Here is a 16,666-nt window from a genome sequence, read left to right as displayed (position 1 = left end):
ATATGCCAAGCATCCAGTCATGCATGGGTTAATACAGCTCCCCTTCAGGCACAGTTAGAGTAATTACTACGAGACGGGCAGCTGAACAGGCAGCCTAAGGCCAGGTAGGTCCTTGGGGAGTACAGGAAGAGGGCAAAGAGGGGAGGCAAAGGATATCTGGGAGATCAGGCAGTGAGAGGATGAGTGAAGTTCAATATGAGGAAGATTTAGAGCGTGCAGTGTAAGGCTGGGGACAAAGTGCGTGCAAGAAAGAGAAAAGGGGAGAGTGCACAGTGTCTTTGTTGCATGCTAATAATGTTATCATGTCCACTCACAGCCTGAGGATGACTGCTGTGTGTAATTGATAGTCATGCGGGTGGTGTGGGAAAGCTGATCATCTGATACACAGAACCTTGACAGGTACCCTTTATTTGCTCAGCTGGTGACTAATGACAGTGTGTGTTTGTACAAAGAAGGGTTAGTATGTGTCTTTTCCAATGTGCACCTATACAGTACATATTTTTCTATCTTAAAATAAGATAAGGTAACTGAATCTCCATGCCCATATGTAACATTGAAGCAGTTTTTGGTAGGCATAATTGTTTGTCCTGTATGATTTAAAGATCCTTTCCTAACTTTCTCCACAGTCCTCATAAAGTTCAGTTTCTCAAACCTGTCCCGAGGTAAACCATCTTCCCAAGCTTGTCAATAAAGGATCTCTGGCAATGTTATCTGTTTAGTTCAGTTGTTCCCCCACAAGTAAACCCTCTTCTCAAAGAAATGATTTCTAAAACGTCTCTGGAGTGACCTTCCTACCAGTCAGTTGTTTGTCTTTGTGCCCAAGGACAACTGATAAGTGATCATTTAGAATCAAAATTGTGACATCCCGAGTTGTAACTAACAAGATGTGTGCTTTAGACCCTTTTTACAGCAGACATTACGAATATTAAAGCAGGAAAAGCACAGGTGTAATTTATAACATTGATAATTGCTACATTCTATTTGGGTGAGCTAGTTCCAGACTCTGGTATTGTGCATGCTCACTCACTGACATGGCTCACAGAGACATTTATACAATACACACAATACAATGGAGCCGTTGTTAACGTTATTTGTCACACCTGTGCTTTTCTTGCTTTGACAAGCCTTGTTGTTGCCTTGTTAACTCATCGTAAAGCAAACTTCACTCAAACTCGCCATAAACAACATAAAACTCACCAGCTGCCTCTCTCTGCTGTTGCTGGCCTCTTTGTGCTAATGGCTTAGCTCTTTACGCCAGAGTCTGAGCTCAGAGCAATGGCTCTGAGTCTGACACGTACTTTGGAGACGGACCATTGAATTAGCTAAATAAAACTACAAAAAACACCCAAAAAAACAAACAGACTATAAAAAAAATATAAAACAAAAATAAAAAGAACCTCAAGGATCTAGTCAATTGCCAATATGTTTGTCCATTCGTCCAACCCCTAGTGGTCATCTTCCAAAGTTAATCTTCTTGGTATGAAATGTCCTCTTTGTGCTTCCCCAGAACATGGACTACAGATTTGCTGCATCACTTCCTTTTGAAATCGCTTTAGGAAGGGATATGTGCACTTGTCAGAGACAATTACAATGACCAGTAATGTTTTCCATGTACATACTGTATAGGCGTGTATGTATAGGCAATTGATCGGATATTAATGTTGTCTATACAGTGTGAGAAAATACTTTGATAAGTAGAAATCAAATGGAAGCGTGTAGTATTTATTGAGGTTTTGAAGGATGGATGATTAGGCCCCATCAATGTGAAAACATCTCCATCAAGCATAGGCACATATGAGGACAGAAGACAGAACAGGATCCTGTGTACTCTAGGCACAGTGGAATGATGGGAACTCTCAGTTCAATCTCCTGGAGCGTCCTGAAGGTCATGGTGGTGATAAGAAAGATTTTCAATGATGTTTATCAAACCGCGTGGCTCGAGAGATCATTGGTGACAACAGATGTGGGAAGCAAAAGTGAAGAAGGGGAAGTAGCAGAAATTCAACTTGAGAGGAATAATGTTAAAATGTAAATACAACATACAACAATCCAAGACCCAAATATGTTTTATTTTAAATGGTATGACAAAGAAAAACATCTGCAAATATTCACATATAACACAAAAACATATTAAGCATTGTCACTCTATAAATGACCACATTTTGGACATACATTTTCTGTCAGTGGATTAATTGACTGATGGTTGGCCAGTCGTCCATTACTCATACTCTAAACAAGGCCATATTTCTACTTCTGCAAAAAAAATTGGGCGTAGTGATGAAAATGGACTTGAGTCAGTGCTGCAGGATGGAGTGAGTCAGGAGTGAGGGCATCTATTCCTTGTGTGTATCAGAGGGGCAGATACAAGCATCTCCTCTGATGACTATTATCTGGTAGTGCCAGCCTGGTCAGGTGACATTGCCGCTCCCACAGTCTCCTCTTCCGCATGATCTCTCCTGCTCTCGTCTGCCTGCTTATTCAAGGTCTGGATCTCTTCCAGTGGCATCTCTCGCTCTCTCATCACATCATTCTCTTTTTTTTTTCCAGTAATGACCTCTTTGTGTACATGAAGCACGCTGGACAGGCGCTCAAATGTCACCTTAGATACCCCTTTGTATTGCCATATTTCATTGACAAACAGCAGGTAAATCAATGGCAGTCGGTGGCCTGGAGAACAGGGACAGGGAGCCCTCTTGGGAGTCCTGGAGGAGCTGTTGCTGCATCTAAATTTTTTTTTTATACAAGGACAAGTCTGAATAAAAGATGTCAGGTTTTATAGTTGATCAGAGCTCTGGCTTTTATTTTTTTAGTTCAGAATATTCTGCAGGTAAAAATTATTCTTAACCAGGCAAACATGAGAATATATTATAAATGTATGCAGTATATTTCTGCGGCATTCCTCACACAAAGCATACAGACGCAGTTGTCTTGTTTCAGTAGATTGCAATGGATACACTGCCTCCCAGGAATGCAGACATCACAGAGAGCCGGCTCGTGCAAGCTCAGTGTCTCCTCACGTCCAGACATCCATGGCTCAAACAGTCCACCCGGAGTCTGCAGCAGCTGAGGTGGAAATTCATCCGCTCACAGGCTGTCTAGAAAGAGAAGAGTAAATCTTAGGCCAAGTCGGTTAAATCACACAGCTTATGTAGCTGCATCAGTTTTTCTTTTTATCACTCCGCTCTTTCCTTACACACACTGATACCTCCTTTGATTCCCACAAGACAGATCTGTCTTTTTTAGCCTTCACAGAAAGGGAGGTGTCCATGGTCAGAAAGAGAATAGCAGGAGTTGTATCTCTTAAGGACACTTGAGCAGGGTGTGTGCCTTCTGTTACCAGAGATCACCTCCCTGTTCTCTCATCGTTCTCCCCTTCATACCACTGTGAAACTTTCTCAGTGGATTTCTCTCTCTGTTTAAACTACCAGCTGTGACCTTCAAACTTTATCCCTGTTTTCCATCCTCATCTTTCCACTTTCAATTTGGGGGGTTTGTTGAAGTTGCAGGGAAGCAGGAAGCATCAGTGAAAGTATCATGATTGTCATTGTCCCTCGGGCGGTAGTCCTTGAGAGCTTCCAAGGACACAGGGTGTCTCTTGGCCGGCTGACAGCTTGTCAATTACGGCCACCAAACCAATCTGCCTGGGGGCAGAGACATATCTCGCCCCAACCACAGATCTGCACAGATATGGACTGCATGTCTCAGTTGCTGCTCACGCCACTTGTTGTCCTGCTTGGTACATTGGTGCCAGCGCTGAAATGCTCTGCCTCTCTTTATCTCCCTCACACACACACATACCAACATATGCTAATAATGCCATTTTTGCTGATGCAAGTTACTTCTAGGCAAATAGCATTAAAGTCTACCTGTATATAGAAATGGTGACCCAAATATGAACCTACATCTTGCTATGGTTCCTGTCAAAGAAAATATAATTATGAGTCAAACAGCATGGGCTTATGAAACAGGACTGTTATTCAGAGCGCCTTATTACCATAGAAAGTGAAAGTGTCAGATTGGGTTACTTTTATATGTAACTGATATAATGTACACAGCATGAAGACAACTACGGGATCTGTTTGTGTGATCTTATTTGTTTCTTTGCTTTTTTATGACTATATTGGAGATGGTAAAGGACACAAAGGTATGAGGGTACATTAGCAGCTTGTGTCATACTGGATGCAAAACACTCTACATGATGTGCAATCAATATATGTTGGCACGCAAGCGTTTTACTGTACTGACGTGGGCAGAATGCGGAGGTACCCAAATGACAGTTTCCTTCGTGGCTGTTTCCACCGAGAAGCACAATCATAAAAAAATCACCGTCCATAAAAAGAACTGCACATTCTTCCCTTTACCCCCTTCCTCCCAAAAAAACTATTAAGAGTTGGAAACCCTGCGGTACTCGACAGAGTTCTGCTGGTTCGGCTTCCTGTATAATCTCCCAAATTACAACCTTCATTTATAGACCTCCTGTTGGTAGGTTAGTTAAATTACCCAGAAGAGCTACTAAGCAGTAATTACAACTTTTACATCTTAGCATCGTTAGTGGTTTGTAATTGTTAGACAGAGGCCACAGAAATCCAATGCAGTCATGAGGAGACTAAACTCTCAGTGTGCATTATATACTGTTTCAGGATTCTCTCATATTTCTATTTCTCAAAAATAACATCATTTCTCTTTCTTGAAGCGCCAGTGGATCACTTGAGCTTTATCTCTTGCAGGCAGAGGAGAAGGTTTTCCCGGTCTGCAGAGAAACATTTCAGCACGCTCTCCGTTTGTCCATTCACAGGCTGTTTGCTATCAGAGCTGCTGTAGACACTAGGGCCGGGCAGGAATGTCCCCCTGACCAATTACCTGATTAGCTTTCTGAGCACACGCACTGCAGCCAAGGCTAGCCAGCACTTATACACACATAGGCTGTCGCTCTGTGGCTCTCCCCGCCCACTGAAATACACACATGCAGATACATGAACATGTATGCAAGGGGCAAGCACGTCGCAGCCACCAAAGCATCAGACTACATGAATTTGTCAATTTGCACGTATACATTTATGCAGTTCGTGCTCTCGACACACACACACAATTGTTTTATCCATACGTACAGTAACTGCCATTTCACTGCAGTCCACTAATGACTCTGTTTCCCTCTCTGCAGTAGTGTCCTGTAGTCATCCTCAGCTGCTCCGGCTGGCTTAAACTGGTCAAACGGAGTCCGTTCTCATACCATATCAAGCCAGCACACACTCACATTTGCTCTTTTCACTTCACATATCAGCTTTGAAGGGACACTTATTTCCTACAGCTGTAATAAAAGCGAGATTTTGCTGTGTGCCAAAAGTAGTTTTTGGCATTCTGTGTGAAAAAAGTCATTACTTTTCACATTACATTTGTATTTTCACCTTGTGTGTTATAAGGTTCATTCATTATGAATGTGTGCCTTGGCAAAGCACAGAGACAGGACATGATTAGTTCTGACATGATTGGCGCATTTGATGCCGAATTCCCATCGTGCGCTTGACGGATTTTAAATTAGCATGCAGACTAAGATGTGGCCTTTACCCTCAGCACCTGTTACTGTTACTCAATGTGTGCTTTCCTTGATTTCTATCCTCTGCAGCACAATTTTACTTTTTGCCTTCTTGAGTCTCTCAATCTTGACTCACAATTTCTGAGTCTGTCCTATGAATAATTTCACTACCTCCCTGTTCTTCAGTGTCTCATTTACTCACAGTAAAATTAACTTTCTCAGTATTTTAACTGTTCACATCCTCTTTGCACTCTTTCTCTCTTAATATGATCTGTCTGTCTCTACATTTGTCCATTCTTACATCAGGCCACTGTGTCAGAAGCTGCTCATTGGTTTTCCTAAAACATCAGGCAGGGCTCCAGGGAATGTCTAATATGGCTATTTTGGAATAAACATTTTCATTGGTTGCACCGGTGTGTGTGTGTGTGTGTGTGTATATTTTTTTTTAACAAACACCAACTTGGTGTGAAGGCAGTTGCCTTTGAACAAATATAATTCTAGAAACATATTATCTATAGATTATTTTGTCAGTTTATAGCATACACATGCTATAACAAGAGAAACTGTGAGACATTACAATATTTACATTTTTGTTCAGGAATTATTATTATTATTATTATTATTATTATTATTATTATTGTTATTACTGGGGGCACTAAATTATTTGTCTGTGCACCTGAATGAAAAAGTTAGGTGCACAAGTAGTAATGGTGGGTAATATGGCCACTACAGCAGTGTATGTGTCTACTGGAGTATTGATACTGCAAAAAAAATCAATATTCAATATGAATATTTATTTATAATTCGATATTTCTGACAACACTACGCACCAGGAAAACCAGTGTAAAAATAGGGTCTGGAGCCTTGTGAGGGAATGCTCTGTCTTTTTCTTCTATAACACCACTTTCAAAAGGCACAGATTGAGCAAAGGCTGCAGTGTTTGTCCTTGTGTCTTGGCAGACTGATCGGATTTTGATGGAGCTTGCTGACATGTTTGTTACTAATTGACACAGAAGGGAAGTGCTACCATCTTTGGGGACGTAGTGTTGTCTTGTTTGCCTCGACTTTTTATTTTTTAGGATATTGACACTTAGTGTTGCACATTTCCTGAAACTACAATGAAGATAAGAGGATTACTTCATTGCTCTGGCTGGTTTTCTTCTCACATATGCTCCCTAGACAGTGAAGTCGACAAAACTTCAAAACAAGACTTGTAATGCTTGTAGGGATTGATTGTCTTTTTCTACTTCCACATGGTGGATGCTCCACTGGCCATTCTCTCTCGCTCTTTCTGTAGTGCCACTTTGATCTAACTGCTCTCTGCTTTACTCTGCTCCTGTAGGAGTTGATGACCAAATTGATAACTGAGACTCCAGACCATCCAATCCCTTTTCTCATTGATCACCTGCAGACCAAGCAAGACAGCCCTGGCAAGCTGCACAGAGCTCTCTCTGGCTCCGCAGCACTGTGGGCGCAGAGCTCCCCAGGTCGGTACACACAGATGCAAGCACGCACAATGTACTCACACATGCGGAACGACTTCTTTGCGCATCGTCCTCACCACAATGCACACAGTTTATGATGACTATAGGCTGGAATTAATATTCATCTGCCACAGAGTACATAAAGCCTGCAGAGTAAACTTGGCCTGCATTTATGCTTTCTAGAATTTGCATAACAGGGCATTCTGAGCAGAAATTGTGACTATCTCTCCACACAGAAAGCAAAAACCCTCGAAGGGAGCACAGCAACTATGAGAAGCCATGGCAAATTCACCCAAAGAAACCGAAAAAATCCAAGAGCGACCTGGCTGTTTCGAGCATCTCTCCTCCCTCACCAGAATCCAAGTCTTGTAAGTTTCTTTTTTTTTTGTGCACTACTTTCTGAATTTCTTCCACACACATAAACACACACACCATCCACTTAAGAATATGAAGCTGCACACTTTCCATACCTGTTGTATCACTTGTATCCCAATTACACGCTCCATTGACTTTAATCTCCATTTTTAATTTGACATAATTATATCTAATTAAAGTTAGTCACAGTGTATAGTCCAGCGTCCTCCTTCCAGCCTCTGGGAGCCCTGCAGATGAGTTCATTATAAAGTCCCACTTTTACACACTTGCTGCTGCGCTGCTACACACTCTGAAGATGGATTGTTCACAAAGTTCTTACATTAATGCAAAATGGATGCAGATGAGAAGATTTTTCTGGCAGTAACTTTTTTTAGTCCTGTAATAAATTGCTGCAGCTATGATGTTCAAATGAAGTATGACACTTGAGACAATGAGGGTAGGTCAAATAGGGAGCGAGCAGAGCTATAGACTGCCTTAATAATTTAACACTGGGCTCCATCACTGCCAGACCAGGTCTATTTTAGGCCGCGGTCGGGGCATTTCTCACAATCAAGAAGAGAAGGGGTGTCGGGGTGAGTGCATGAAGAGACTAAGAGGAACCAAGTGAGAGGGAGAAGTCCGAATAAAGTTTGCAGCAACACTCGGCACATCGAGGTGCGCTTGAGTTACGAACATTAGCAGCTTTCCTTCTAGCCCTTCAGAGTAAGAAGCCTTGAAAGCTACATTTAAAGTCAAATCACATTAAATAAACATGCAGAGGTGTTTTGGTGTGCAGAACTCATGAAAAATTTAAATCAAAAGAACTGCCGCTCATCATTATTGTACTGTGTAGCAAGAACAAGACAAAAGGTGTCACAAAAGACGGAAAAATCAAGCATACCAGTGGAGCCTCTCTTTCTGTTTACAGTTACTGGGCTTTGTGCCTCAGTCCCACTTGAGTGATGCTTTAATGGGCGGCCCCAGTGGGAGTTGAATCCTTAACCCTTAATCTAGGCTATTAAGATACAGCACAGCCCTTTGCAGCAGCAGCAGCACAATGCACACATAGCAGAGCAGAGAGGACAGAGAGGCACTCTCTCCGGGAAGTAATGAAAGGTTTTTATTTTTTTTGTTCCAGTCTGCATTTGGCAGAGACATTTGCTCTGTGTTTATGGTTGTTACAATGCCAAGCAGCTTAGTCAGGGTAAACAAGGGTAGAGGACGGCAGATTGTTGCAGCAATGCTGTCAACTATTCACATCCGAGTTAATTTATTTATGCGTGTGTGCAAACAGAAGGGTGACGCTTACCCTCCACACCTGTCATCACATGTGTTTCACTCAAAACTCAAAGTCCTTTACATTATATTACAGTCAACATGTCTGTGCAGGCAGTGTGGTAGACAACCAGTACATTTGTTTGGCATCTAATCATAACCCACTAGTGTTTTTTCATGTTAATTCAAATTCAGCTGTGTCAGAGCATAAGAACGTTTGATATGGATGAACTCCGAGTAATCCCCCTCCTATAAAAGAATACCACTCCTGTCTGTCTATAAATAATGTCTGAATCCAACAGTTTATAAATTAACCATCATATAGAAGCTGAGGGATGCTGCTAGAGGATGTGCGGGCAGGATGTCAGGACAGTATGTGGGTCATTTCCTGCTCCTGCTTGACTTATTTTGAATGTTAATCAAAGAGACTGACAGACACTGTCCCTTGGCCGGCACCCACTGTGCTCTGCGCTTCTGAAAGAGAAATGTTGACTTTTCTGCGAGTGTTTCCACTCCATACTGCGCTGATTCACTTAGTCCTGTTTTGACATCAAGCTGTGGCTTTTACAGATAGAATGACAGTGTGGTTGTTTATTCTGCACTTATTTTTTATTGTTTTAAAAAAAGATTTTGTCATACTTACTGTTCAATGTTTGGTCAAACAATTTCACCCCATTTACGCCTGGTATTGTCTGTAAAAGTACATGTTTATGCAAGGTGTAAACGCGTCATGATCAGAATTAGATTGGAATTGACGGACCACATCTGGAGCTAGTCTGGCTCACATTGTGTTCAGATGGTCAGTGTTAATGCATGTGTACTAGGGTTGCCGTGGTGACCAAATGTTCCCACTGACTAATTTGCTTGTAAAAAGCCAGTATCACCGGTGTTGTCACAAAAAGACACTCATTGTCTGTAGAGCGCTGTCTGAATTTTACTGCTAATGCAAACCGAACATTTAACTGGTGACAGCGAGTTGACCTTTATTTATAATTTATATACTTACACCTTTTGAAGTAGGCTAGTCACAGGAAATGCATTGTTCAGTGAGTTTAGCACTGCTATGGTTCATCGTAAATGCATCTACAGGTAAAAAGAACTGTTATTTTTGTCATTTGTTGACAGTGGTTCATTTTATGTCATGGAGTAGTTTTATGCATCTGTGGGAGTTTTGGCAAAAGTTTTAGCTTATAAAATATTGGTTATTCAAATTTAGCAAGTGAACGAGATGAAAGAGACACCCCTGTTTTCTGATTGTCTATTCTGTGCCATGAAAGCGCTATAAGATGCTTTATCCAACAGAACTGTGTGAAAGCTCCACTAAGCAGTACAGGTGGAAAATGAATGATATTCAGTAAGAAATAACTCATCTGTGCAGCTTATCTGCTGTTAAGAAGGCATATAATTGATCTATTCACAGGGTAGTCTACACACTAGAACAAACTGACATTTTTTATACAAAAAAGGTGTGTGCCGTATTTACAAGAAGGAACAAATAATCAAGAATCTGTCACAGACAGTGTATCACAAACTTTATAATGGTTCGCCTAACTTCTCAAACTTCTCATCTCAAAAACACTGATTATTTTGAAAGGTGTCTGGGGCTGATTTGGCTCCACCTCGAATTACTCACACTCAGTTTTTTTTCCTCAGAGATCTGATCTCAATGAGGATAAAAAGAACACATTAAAAATGATTAGTTGTTAATGCAAGGGCAAGATTGGATCCTGTATTATCCAGATAACATATCCGGATCCAATTTTAATTAGTATTAATACTTAATACTTCATATACTATTTAAATTCATTGTGAAAGTGTTTTCTGTATCTGTTTGTGATGTCCAGTGCCGCGGTCAATTGAGTGCCCATCCTGGGACTGGAGGGAGAGCCGGGACTTTGACGAGCTCAACCACATCCTGCAGGAGAGCAAGAAGCTCGGCAAGGCCCTGGAGAGTCTGTCACGCAGTGAGTGGCTGCAGCATGGCATGCACACAATATCTGAGCAGTGCTTAAAACATTATAAAATACAGAAATAAAGTGTAGACCTTTCTGTAAATGTCACTGTAAATCCTGAGAGAAAACCAGATCAAGCAGCTAATCTTACAAGCCCGCCACTAAGCTCAGAAGCAGTCTAAGCTGGGATTTTGAACTGTATTAGATGCTTCTCTGTGCTTTAAACCATGTTCTTCTCTCTACAGGCATCGCCATCTCTGATGAGCTCGACCAGGTAGACACTAACGAGACTGGAGTCCTTATTAATCTCTTATACACACCGGCATTACAGTCATGTGGAAATGGAGCTCTTGTCACTCATCACTCTGCAGCATCACTCACGCTACATCAAACAGAAGTCATGTTTCATAACTTTCACTTGGTTGACAGAGCAGCACAGCTCTTTTTCTGATGATGAACAGCTATCTCCTGGGAGTGATATGCGAGAGTGATACTTCAGTAAGCATGTCCTCCATCTCCCTCTTCCCTCGCCGCTTCAGTGTGCATCTTCTGCGCGAAGCTTTGTCTGAGCTCCGTCTTTTTGTCCTCGCCTGGCCCCAATTCTCTCCCAACACAATTGTGCAGTGGCTGCCCAGGCTGGAGACGCACAGAGCAGTTTGGAAACGATGGACCTGGATGAGAGACGCAGCATATGTTTTGACAGGGACTTCACTTTTTGCTCAGTGCAGCAGCAGTATATGTCCAACGTCCTTGGCTCTCAGCCCAGAGATTTTCCCTCTTTTCTGCGGGACGGGGCAGGGAATGAATACTAAACACCTGCTCTGATCATGCAGAGACAATAGCATTTGATACTCTCCTGAATTTAGTCAAAGTCAAGCTGACACATCTTTACTTTTTGAATTGAGTAGGGTTGTAAATGGGCACGAGCTGGCTTTGGGAACAGAATAGTAGGAAGACAGATCTCAGACAATAATGTGGTGCATTTTAAAAGTCCATTGTGTTAAAATAAAGCTCGCACCACTGTGCTCTTTTTCATTTTGAATCAGCATCTTTTTCTCTCTGTGTGCCCTCTACAGTCTATTGTTTTGTCCTCTTATGATTTCTGTATTTCTCTTTTAGAACTTGGGAGGCTACAATTCAGTGATGCGCCCTCGAGTGGTGGGGGAATGGGTTGGTCGGGAGGAAGAGGACGCAGACCCGCTGGCTGCTGAGATGCTGCACCCCCCTGTCCCTCGGGCTAAAACTGAAGTGTGCTGGAGTGGAGACAGCAGTCCTGCTGGGAGGTTGGTAGTTGGCATTATATATATATGTGTGTGTATGTGTGCATGTGTGAATCATTTCAATGAAAAAAAAAAAGTTTAAAACTTCAAGAAAGTTCACCAAGCTATTGTTGGCTCTTTAAAATGAGGAGGTAGACTTCGAACTGTGCTGCCTGAGGAATGCCCATCTGAATGGGTTTGATAATCCCATTTCAAAGGCGCGATCAAACATGCCTGCCATGATACTGCTTCAACCCAATTTCAAATTAAAGCTAACCTCATTTCTGTGCGCTCAAGGCCAGAGGAATTTTGTGCTTGTTATTTTAAAAATGGCCTGTCTTTGACAATATGACTGCGTCATGTGTTGAATTGTTAAATTGTTTGTTTGTCGCTTGCTCAGGAAGCTTTTTTCACCACAAAACATGGTTCTAAATAGCCTGCTACCTCTTAGATTAGGTTACTTTTGCTGTGTGTGTGTGTGCGCGTGTGTGTGAGTGCGTGTGCGTGTGTCACATGCACCGCAGCTGCTGATGTGACTAATTAGAGGAGGATTGGATATAAAACCATAAATCATGTGGGGCCTGAGCTGACATACACACAGTGTTAATCTCATTAGGTTACCGTATGGGTGGATTATGGGGAGAAATCACTTAGTTAGAAGTCTGAGCTGGAAGATAGGGATGTGTGTGCGGGCCCGCTGATGAGCCCTGCTCTGTGTGTGTGTGTGTGTCTGTGTGTAAATGAGATGTTTCTTGTTTACCTATGAAGAGTGTGAGAAACATTGGACTAATGCAGCCCAAAATAATCACAGCTCCTTCTCTCATCAACCGGAGGAGTGTTTGGCTCATCCAATAGATCATTTATATCGACTCTGAATTGCATTTACTGGGAAGTTTCTCCCACTTCAGATCCGGTTTGGGGATTGAGATCGCTTTCATATTCTCTGAGCTGCTTTTTCTGACTGAGCCATAAAGTAAAAAATAGGTTGATCAGAAAAAACATAAATACATTTGTTTAGAGGAGTAGAGGAATCCAAACTGTGTGACTCGCTTCCCTAGGGGGGGGGGCGTGGGAAGTTTGGAGGAGGGTAAAGATGATGCGCGAGGTAAACGGCTGTTTCGCTGTTCGAATGCACCTATCCCACAGTTTGGCCTTTCTCATAACTCTCACAAATCTGCATACACACAAAACACATTTAAAATCAGTGTGACTTGCACTTTTAGTGGATATCATGATCTCCTGTGTACAGTACATCATGATGACACTTCTATAAATCTGCTAAGAAATTATAAAAAAGAGAAGCTCCTTATAACTACAGAACTTCCCTGAGAATCATCACATTTTTAAGTTTTCTTCAGATCAGAGTAAATCCAGTAATAGTTTTCTGTATATCCATGAGTAAACTGTAAACAGGAACTGCTAATTGCTATTTTGGCATAATTTAAATGATGCAAGTTTGCCAAAATGTAAACAAATACAGGCTTAAGGCGGCTGAGAGAAAGGGCTGTTTTCTAATTTTTGCCTAGAGATAGGGGCCCAGAGTGTCAGACAATGAATTTAAGATCATATTAAAAAAAAGATTTGGTTAGGTTTATAATTTGGACAAGATGAGATAAAAATGACCACCCTGACCAAGTGGAAAACTGGCAAAGACCAGCACTGCCCTCCCTTAAAATCCCATCTGAGCCTTAATAGGCCATCCCCTCTGGTGCTCATACACTTTCAGTCTAGAGTCATGTATCTGACCTTATTTGTCAAACCAGTCCATCTCTCTTCTCTTACTTTTGTTAAGTTTACTTGTTTTCATTTTCGATCTTCTTGCCTCTGACCCTCATCCCAGCCCACCTGTCACTGAGGAGCATAAGGAGAGCTGACAGGTGGCGGTGGTGGTGGCTCTCTGTATGATTGGCTGCAAAGTCAGGAAAAATAAGTGCAAGGGGCACATGGGAAATCAGATGCAACTGTGGCAGAAGTATAGTCAAGGAAATGGCTTATTTTGACAGAGTCTGTCCAGTGGAATGGGATTTCCTCATCTCATGCCTGCCACTGCAATAAACTGTACTTCTGTCTTTCCTAACATTCCTGTTATATCCGTACATTCTTTCTCGAAATACCAACAGATCCTGATTCATTATTTTACATAACAGGGAAAGATCAGGATATGGAAAAAGCGAGGGAAAGCCAGCTTTGTGGCTAACACCTGCTATGATTATGTATTTATTGTCTTAAATGACTGGTTCGTACCAGAGCCAGAGACTTTGATAGGAGATGTGAGCCCATAATGTGGATGTTTTAAAGTGGATGTTTGCAGCTACCTGAACGTGTTCAACTTTTTTCCCAAACAGTTGTGGAAGACATCACATGTGCAAATTCACACTAACCACCTTGCCTTGTCCATACTGGCAGATTTAATTATCACAGAAATACCATGCAGACAGTATGAAGCAATATCTGTCATCTTCTGACCCTTCTCCATTAACTGTAAATAGAAGTCATTAAACTAAGATTAGAATCAAATTAATACTCTTCCGCCGCTCTAATCCATGCCCTCAGCCTGTGGGATATGGAAATTAATTTCTCCAATATAGAGGTATCTCAGAAGTCAGGCTTCATAAATGTAAATGTAGCTTTAACTTGGTCATTTTTCAGCCGTTCTCCAATGATCTAGGCTTAAACAGATGCACCACAATTTCAACTGAGAAATGAATTTGGAGAAAAAGAAATAAGAAGAGAAGAATTTGATTTTCCTCCTATCCATGTTTCATTTTTAATTTAAAAACAGCCCGGGAGGCAGCCTGGGAACTGTAAGCTATGTGGTGATGAGTGCTAATGCATAAACAGGGATGGATTCTGCAGAAAACTAGTAGATTTTCAGAGCTGCATGCTGTCGCTTATATCTATAAATTGCCACAGTATGACAGTATAAGCCTTTATGATCAAATAGTCTAGTATGAAGACAAAGATTAAATGTAAAACAAGCAGAAAGTTTATGGAAAACGGTAGCATTCTGTTTATTACTAGATTTTAGCCACATTAAGTGAATCAGGTGATATAAACATTTTATGACTGCTTCTTCCTGTGCTTTACTTTATGATTAAAAGATTAAAACAATAAGTTCTCCTCCTGCATGTCATCCATTTCATCTTTAATACTTTGGATTTGATCATTTGCTCTCCTGCTGACTAAAAACTACAGGGGGCGCTTTCAGCACCTCATATCAAAACCTCCTCGCCTCAGGCCCTTCTTTTTAACCCCACATCGTCTAAATAGTACCGCTATTGGTTTGCGGTTAGTGTTACTCACCTCAGAGCCATTATCCCCTCTGATCTTCTCCCTGCTAACCATTTACAGTACAACAAGGTGTTCTGCACCTACATGGCACTTGAAATGATTGTATGGTGTTTTGTCCTTTAAAGACCATGAAATGGCTGCCAAGTGCAACAAGTGGTGAAACTTTAACACTTTAAAAGTAATCACACCTCTGCACATAACGGAGGCAAATACAACATGTACTGAACCTGAACCAGCTTAGATAAAAGCCTAAGAGGTTAGGATAAGAGGATGTAATTACTACAGGAGCACAGTTATTAAAAAACATGCTATTTTTCTCAGTAGCTGTGATGTGCTGTGGATGATTGTAGCTTCACATTCAGTTCTTCAGTACTCAGATGTTAGGGTCTGTGTGTGGAAAATGATCAGCAACGACTGATTTATGTAAATTTTAATATCTGTCAATAAATATTTATTTTGTGCTTTTAATTCGTACAATTTTGAATCCCCGACTCCTCTTCTGTTTGCCTCTTCTAGCCTGAAGATGGAAACAAAGAGCAAAGGACTAAAGGAGCAACAGCAGCATCACAAGAAGCTCCTGGCAGCCATGTTGTCCCAGGACTCGTTTGATTCGGTTCACAGCCCTGCCCCCTCCATCGCAGAGGAAGAGATGGAGGATGAGGACGATGCCATGGAGCTTCTGGGTAACGTCCCATGTTCCGTGCATACACATTTTTTACACAAATTGTGTTAACATGTTGTGCTGTGAATCAATTCTCGAGATCACTGAGATTACTGAGCTGCCAGCAGGTGTACGACGCCTTACTGTGTGTGCCAGCAGATGCCCCCTTTTGGTGTCAGAAAGACACCTGTTTTCTTACCACCTTACAGACACAGAACAGCTTGCTGCATTTACCTTGTATGTGTGTGTGACTGTATGTGTGAACCAGTAAGATGACTAATCCCGCGCTGACATGAGGACTAGAGAACAAATTATAGCTGTAACAATTCATGTTTAATGACGCGTTCTCTCTGCAAAGCTCATTAGGGTTTTTTTTCTAAAAATCAATCTCTTTGATATTCAATATTCCAAATGTATTTCAGAGACTGTAAGTGAAACTGCAATGACGGCACTGAACATGTGTTTAAGAAGAGCGTTGTATAGCTTTTGCTGGGGTGTCCAGACTTTTTCCCTTGGAGGGCCAAAACTGCAACTTAATGTTGGACCACGGGCCAAAAGCAAGCACTATACAGAAGTCCTTAAGGCAAGTAAGAAAAAAAGTGAGTATTTTTGTTCCTCACAAAAAAAAAAATGGCATAAACTGTGATTCCTTGCTAGAAACATTTTGTAGTTCAATTAAACCTCACTTTGCCCCCCTGGGCCCCCTTTGGTCAGCCCTGAGATAGTGTATGAAGGAAAGACAATTAATAGAAAAATTGAGATAAACATACAGTACCTGTTTTTCACCATCAAATGTATTTATTCCACTTGATAACTGGTAAAATATGTTCGAACTACCACTGCAGATACAATGAAGC

At 41.5% G+C, this 16,666-nt stretch overlaps 1 protein-coding gene across 1 annotated transcript in view; it reads left to right on the top strand.

Moving 5' to 3' along the window:
- Positions 1-16,666, top strand: part of c19h8orf34 (chromosome 19 C8orf34 homolog) — a 65,691-nt gene that overhangs the window by 9,069 nt on the left and 39,956 nt on the right. The window contains exons 2-7 of the mRNA XM_073488560.1: positions 6,876-7,020; positions 7,254-7,385; positions 10,491-10,610; positions 10,844-10,872; positions 11,718-11,881; positions 15,665-15,831. Coding sequence (XP_073344661.1) covers positions 6,876-7,020; positions 7,254-7,385; positions 10,491-10,610; positions 10,844-10,872; positions 11,718-11,881; positions 15,665-15,831 — 757 coding nt within the window. The remainder of the gene's footprint in view (positions 1-6,875; positions 7,021-7,253; positions 7,386-10,490; positions 10,611-10,843; positions 10,873-11,717; positions 11,882-15,664; positions 15,832-16,666) is intronic.

The sequence above is a fragment of the Pagrus major genome, chromosome 19, assembly GCF_040436345.1.
Source record: "Pagrus major chromosome 19, Pma_NU_1.0".
Classification (NCBI taxonomy): Eukaryota; Metazoa; Chordata; class Actinopteri; order Spariformes; family Sparidae; genus Pagrus; species Pagrus major.
This window is presented reverse-complemented; position numbering and strand designations above follow the sequence as displayed.